The 5,864-nt window shown below is 29.9% G+C and overlaps 1 protein-coding gene across 1 annotated transcript; it reads right to left on the reverse strand.

The window, feature by feature from the left end:
• Positions 1-657: 657 nt before the first annotated feature.
• On the reverse strand, positions 658-5,128 carry LOC147808653 (uncharacterized). Its single transcript, XM_087162659.1, has 3 exons — positions 4,842-5,128; positions 2,786-2,838; positions 658-771 (listed from the first exon to the last, which is right to left on the reverse strand). The coding sequence occupies exons 1-3, from the start codon at positions 4,975-4,977 to the stop codon at positions 658-660; spliced, it is 303 nt and encodes a 100-aa protein (XP_087018785.1). The 5' UTR covers positions 4,978-5,128.
• Positions 5,129-5,864: the final 736 nt, after the last annotated feature.

Below are 5,864 nucleotides of genomic sequence, written 5' to 3' on the forward strand. Positions count from 1 at the left end.
GGTATAAATGGATTTCAACTTAGAAAAGTATCGGCACTCTGAGTCATTATAATTTTTACCTAAACTTGATTCGAATTTCTTTTTTCAGTAAGTTTCTTAAATTGACATGGAGTTGAACGCTTTTCAAATTGTTACGTTCTCGATATAATAAAAATGTTAGATGAATGAGTATGATTGCTAAAGATAGTGAAACAGAAATGTGGTATGAAATTTAACTCTGAATGAAAGCTCTAGATGTTATGTTTATGATGTTATCAAAACTTTAAGCAAACTCCTGTAATTAATGCAATGCCAATAGTAATCGTTGTATTACCGACACTGTTAAAAATTCCTGATCAAATGACGGTAAAAAGTACCGGCACTCAGTCTGCCGGTATTTTTCACCGTAAAAAGTAAAAATCGATTATTACCAGAACATGTTCCAGATCAAAAAATCTAGTATACTGTAATTTTCACTGTGATAATTTCAATAAAATCATTAAATCTCTCTAATTAAATACATAATTGCAATGTAATATTTTACAGCAAAAATGGATTTAACGGATGATGCTCTACAACTACTGGTTCTTTTTACCGTAATTTTATTTGGTATTTTTTTACAGTGTAGGTGTTTTGGTTACAATAAAATTTATGAATTGTTGTAAATATGACACTTTTTTACCATACCTGTCGTACTTCATCCCAGTCGCAGTAATCATTATATGCTTCATCTAAGTCTGACCATTCTTCTTTGGCGAAAGCTGCCAACATCTTTATAAACTTTTTCATTTTCTTAAAAACAAATATGGTTAAGCTCTAAATCATCAGTTAATAGTACAGTAAACAGGAAGAAAAAAGATAATCATCCTTACTAATTTACATGTTAGTAGTTTTTTTCATTCTAAAAACTAGTAGTAACTTTGAGATGGATTATATGAAGATTGTTTCATTGGTATTCGAATAGTGTTAATTAAATTACGAAATTAGGCAAAAGAATTCTTTTTGTTAATAAACATCATTTTCTTTTTCAATGTATTTAGATCTGCAAAATATGTTCCCATTAGTTTGGTTTGTAAAGCGCGTATAAATGTTGTCAGCACTACATGTTGGAAACATATAATTTAAGCGAATCAAATTACATTTGTTCACAATAAAAAGAATCCTTCTCCAAATGAAATAACTTATACTTTTTTTCTCTTAAATGCAACTTTTATAAAAAATTTTATTGTTTAATTATTTTCCATTAGAAGAGCGAAAAAAATTTAATAAGCAGATTTCCAAATTTTACTTCTACTTTAATATACGAAATTCTAAATCACAATAAGCAAAGTAGTGGTTTGCAAAGTTTTGGTCAAAGTATCAACGAAATAGGTTTTGAGTTATAATTTTTTTTTTTTAAAAATGCATTTTTAGTGTTACATTTCTGAACATATCACCGATTCAGCTCTAATTTTGAAATTTGTTTCTTAAAATTGCTAAATTTTAGAAAAAATTTGCCTGCTTTGCAATTTAGATTTTTTTTTTTGACAAATTTTATCTTTATTATTATATTATATTACATTATTCAAGAATATTTATTAGGTTAAATGTTTTAGAGATAAAGCAAAATAGGAAAGAATTTTTACCATTGTCTTCACTAAAATATAGTGACCTAATTTATCAGATTGCAACTCGTCAAAACATAAATTGTAAATAATCTTTAATCATTTCATCAAAAATAATTCAATTTCTTCCCTTTTTTTATTCTGTATATTGCGCAAGAAATAAATTAATTACCCTGAATAATTTTTGATCTAATTATCAGATCTTCAAGTACAACAGATCAATCTGAATAATTCGAAGGGATGAGCGTAAAAAATTTTGATTATTTCGAACAAACGAGAGTGTAAGTTACTAAATCAGACACAAAAACGGAATCTTGATCTCTAAAATAAGGGTATCCAAAACTGGAAAATGGGTTGAATATCGTTTAATCAGGAAAATGGCCCAAAGTTTTGACCCTTCAATTTTAATTTTAATATTTGTGTATTTCCACATATCTCGAAAATGTTTTAAACGAATCAAAAAAATTTAAACACAATTAAGGAGTTAGCTTCTTTCCATTTGAAAAGTAATTTTTAATAATTACTTATATTTATTATTATATATAATAATCTTTGAAACAAATGCGAATTTATAAAAAAATTCAAATCGTTTTAAGAATGTTCTTTTTTGTTGACTTCGCACTTTAACGTCACCTAGATGTCAACATGAGACCACAATGAGACCTTTAATTGTCGCAGGTATTTCATCCTGGGACGAAAACTGTGACATATTCACGTCTCAACAGGACGTCAGTGGGAAAACTGTGACATATTCACGTCTCAACAGGATGCCAGTGTGAAAACTGTGACAGATTCACGTCCCAACAGTATGTCAATGTGAAAACTATGACATATTCACGTCTCAACAGGATGTCAATGTGAAAACTGTGACCTATTCAAGTTTCAACAGGATCACTATGTGACAGATTCTTGTCTGAACAGGATCCTTGCTCGAGACGAAACTGTGGCATATCCCCGTCTCAAATATGTCACGCATTTTTGTTGCAATATAGTGACGGTGCTAGCTGAGTATGAGCTATGAAATAAAATTTTGTAGTTGTGAAATATAATGTTTGCATTGATATGAGTTACAATTTTTTAAATGCGTCAACAAGTTCGAATTTACTAAGGGAATTTCAAAATATTAAGATTCAAGAAATAAAAAGGTGTAAATTTCTTTAAATTTGTTTTTATACTCAAACAACATAAAAAAATAATCTTACCTCTGCTGGTACCTGATTTAAGCAAGCATTAAACTCATCAAGTGCGGCTTTATCTGCAATTAAATTGTTTTCCGTTAAGGAAAAAAAATGTTATTTTTAAAAATAAACCACTTTCTGATGTTCAATATTACATAGAATAAAAAAAGACTTACTTAAGATTAAGATATTCGTTGCTAAAACTGATATTTTAATAATAGTTGTTGTTTAGGTTAGGCTTATTAGAGAAAAATTCAGGTCATAACTAAAGTTCAGGTGAGTTAGCTAAGCTTTTGGCAGTTACCGAACTGCATTGGCTAAAATATTAATTCTTTTTTTATTTGTAACCGAAGAAATTACACAAGAATCAGAGCTATCAGAATTGAAGTAGAATCAGAAAGAAGGTTTTCTTGGGGATGGTTGGTGAGTAAATAGAATATCACTTTTATTTTCGTTAGAAGTGGATACGATTAAATTTAAAAAAGTCTGCATACTGTAACTGCAGTCCATTGCATTTTTAAATTCAATAATATTACTTTCCTTCTTTTTGGGAAAAAAGAGTAAAAATAACAATGTAAATGTCAAAAAAGTCTTTAGTTTTTAATCCTAATTTTTTTTCCGATAATGATCAAACAAAAATAATTGGTCTTTTATAATTTAATATTGTTTCATTTCCTATGAACATAATTTTAAATAAATATAACTAATGTCAGATTTAACTAAGATATCTATTAGGTTGTGCACAATATATTATTCTTTAAATGTCATATATGTATTACTTTTTGATCAATGACTTTTTTTTCTACAAAGAAAGCAGAATTACCCTTTCTTACTCTTCTAGTGGGGAAGAGATAGGGTGCATGAGAGTTAGCTTCTAGAGATAAATCCTAGAAGAAATTTAGGTATTCTAGAATTTCAGTGAAAGTGTAGCATACATTTTTATATTTTACGACAATTTAAAAACATTATGGATTTAATTTAATGTTATGTAGTTATTTTCTTCCGCTGACCTGAATGTTTCGTGTGTCAAGCGAAGACGCGCATCAAAGGGGGCGGGCCAAGACTAAGGTAGTGTCCGGTCTTACGCTGACGGCAGGAGTTATCGAAGCTAAACAGAATAACTGGTGGACTAAATCCTAATAGTTTAATCGGGTATGAATCTTTAGTAAATGTATAATAATCAGAACTAAAAATAATTTTTCTAAACATAATAAGAAACAATAAATATCTACACCGACGCCATGAATGTATCAATAACGTCACGCCAATATAATAGTTCTTTTTCTTGCCAAGTGAAGTGCAATTTAGAGTTTGCCACTAGAAAATGTAACCACTTTCTGAACAATCAAGTTATCCGGTTTAACTTTAAAAATAGGAACTCATCCAGGCATTCGTCTGGACCCGTGGCGTTAACCATGGTAACGAGGTATGAGTATTTCAAGTAGGGGTGCGGGGTCACTGCTTCGGAATGGTTTCGGCTCGGGTCGGTGGGAGAAAGGTAATCTCTTTCTTCAGTCTATTGTATTAGTCCTAGTGTGAAGAGGAGCTAGCCTCCCTAAAATGCGCCATTCTTCCTTCCGTAGCGCCAGATGGCCTCAGAGCACCAGACTCCAGACTCCTCCTGAGTCTGATCTGTGTCTTATTAAAACAATTAGTCTTTCTTGGAAAAAAAAGACGTTTCACCTAGGAAGACAAAGATGATGAAAGCAGTTGGCGATCCAATAAGGGAGCACTTTGGTGTTTACATCCAATTTGTGTCCACTAGCTTTAGAAGACATGACAAGAGAAGAACAGAAATGTGTTCCCGAATATAATCCTATTGCATTTTGATAATTAAGTTAGGAAATTTCAGAAAAAATTAAGAAGCACTTAACTTGCTGAAAGTTATAAAGAAGGGAAATTTTATTAAATCGATATATGTACTTCTTAATGAATAGTTACTTAGGAAAACAGTATTTTTTTCTTCTGAAAATCCCTTATACTGAAAAGCTGCAATAATTACATTTGCTAATTAAATTCAGCTATAATTAAAGATGCAATAATAATTGCGTTTAAGATTTAAACATGAAAATATTCTCACCCTCTGCACTGCATTTAATCCATCTATGACAAGGTTGAAAGTGTTCTACCATAGCCGGGTCTTCTGAACCTGTAGACATGTTATAACCACTTACAATAGTCAAAACAGCAACAGTTAATATTAAATTACTTTTCATCTTAACAAGAGTGATTATTTACTGCTTTGCTTTAATATCGATACTCAGCTATCAATACTCAACTCAGTTGAAGTAGCTTTAAATATGTAAAAATTAGCTGTTTAAACAGTAAAACGTGATCAGAATACATTTTGTGGGTTGAATAGGTAAATTTTGTTAAAAACAATAGAAAATTCGTTTGATGCAGAGCTCTATTTCCCTATTCTTTGTTTTGAACTTTGGATTACAAAGAAAAATGTGAAAAAAGGGAACAATATTACTATTGAGATATCTTTTTGATAACAACTGAAACAAAATGTATTATAACTTATTTTGCTATTAAAAGTTTTATTACAGATAAAGAAATACTTTTTAAATACAATACACACATTATTTTTCAAGCTTTTTTTAAACGGAAACAGCATTGTTCTTAATACATGCATTGCTAAATATTCTTTCTATTGTGGTTTTTATCCTGTTTTCCTTTTTCTTCTGTTTAAGGGACGAAATAGTTTGTTATGTTTATTTTTTTTCGTATTGAAAAAAAGAATAATTCTGGAAGGAAACGAAAATTATAATGTTATGAAACATGACTATATTTTTTGGGTTTCATTCGTTTTTATTATTTTGTGGAAAAAAGAACTAGTTGAGTTCACTTAAGTGGCAGGATGAAGTAGAAAAAATTTCGTCAAACTTCATTTATGAAATTAATAAATTTTCATAATATTTTAGTACGATGGACCAGTAGTTTAAATTGTTGATGAAGCGGCAATACATATTGTAGTACGCATACAAACTTTATGATGGTTTTCTATTGATGGACCAACATAATCTTGATGGTAACCATCACCCCAATGTAGGAATTCGTTCTGATTTATGATGGTCCAGCATAAAAAAGAGAAATAGTT

Source organism: Parasteatoda tepidariorum, chromosome 5, assembly GCF_982258835.1.
Source record: "Parasteatoda tepidariorum strain Cologne lab strain chromosome 5, Ptep-v5.0, whole genome shotgun sequence".
Classification (NCBI taxonomy): Eukaryota; Metazoa; Arthropoda; class Arachnida; order Araneae; family Theridiidae; genus Parasteatoda; species Parasteatoda tepidariorum.

Bases quoted from the DNA above. Each gene is read 5' to 3' on its own strand.
- LOC147808653 (XM_087162659.1), bottom strand. From the start codon at position 4,977: ATGAAAAGTAATTTAATATTAACTGTTGCTGTTTTGACTATTGTAAGT. The intron at 2,839-4,841 runs GTGAGAATATTT...ATTTAATTGCAG, and splicing joins GATTAAATGCAGTGCAGAGG to ATAAAGCCGCACTTGATGAG. The intron at 772-2,785 runs GTAAGATTATTT...TTTGTTTTTAAG, and splicing joins TAAATCAGGTACCAGCAGAG to AAAATGAAAAAGTTTATAAA.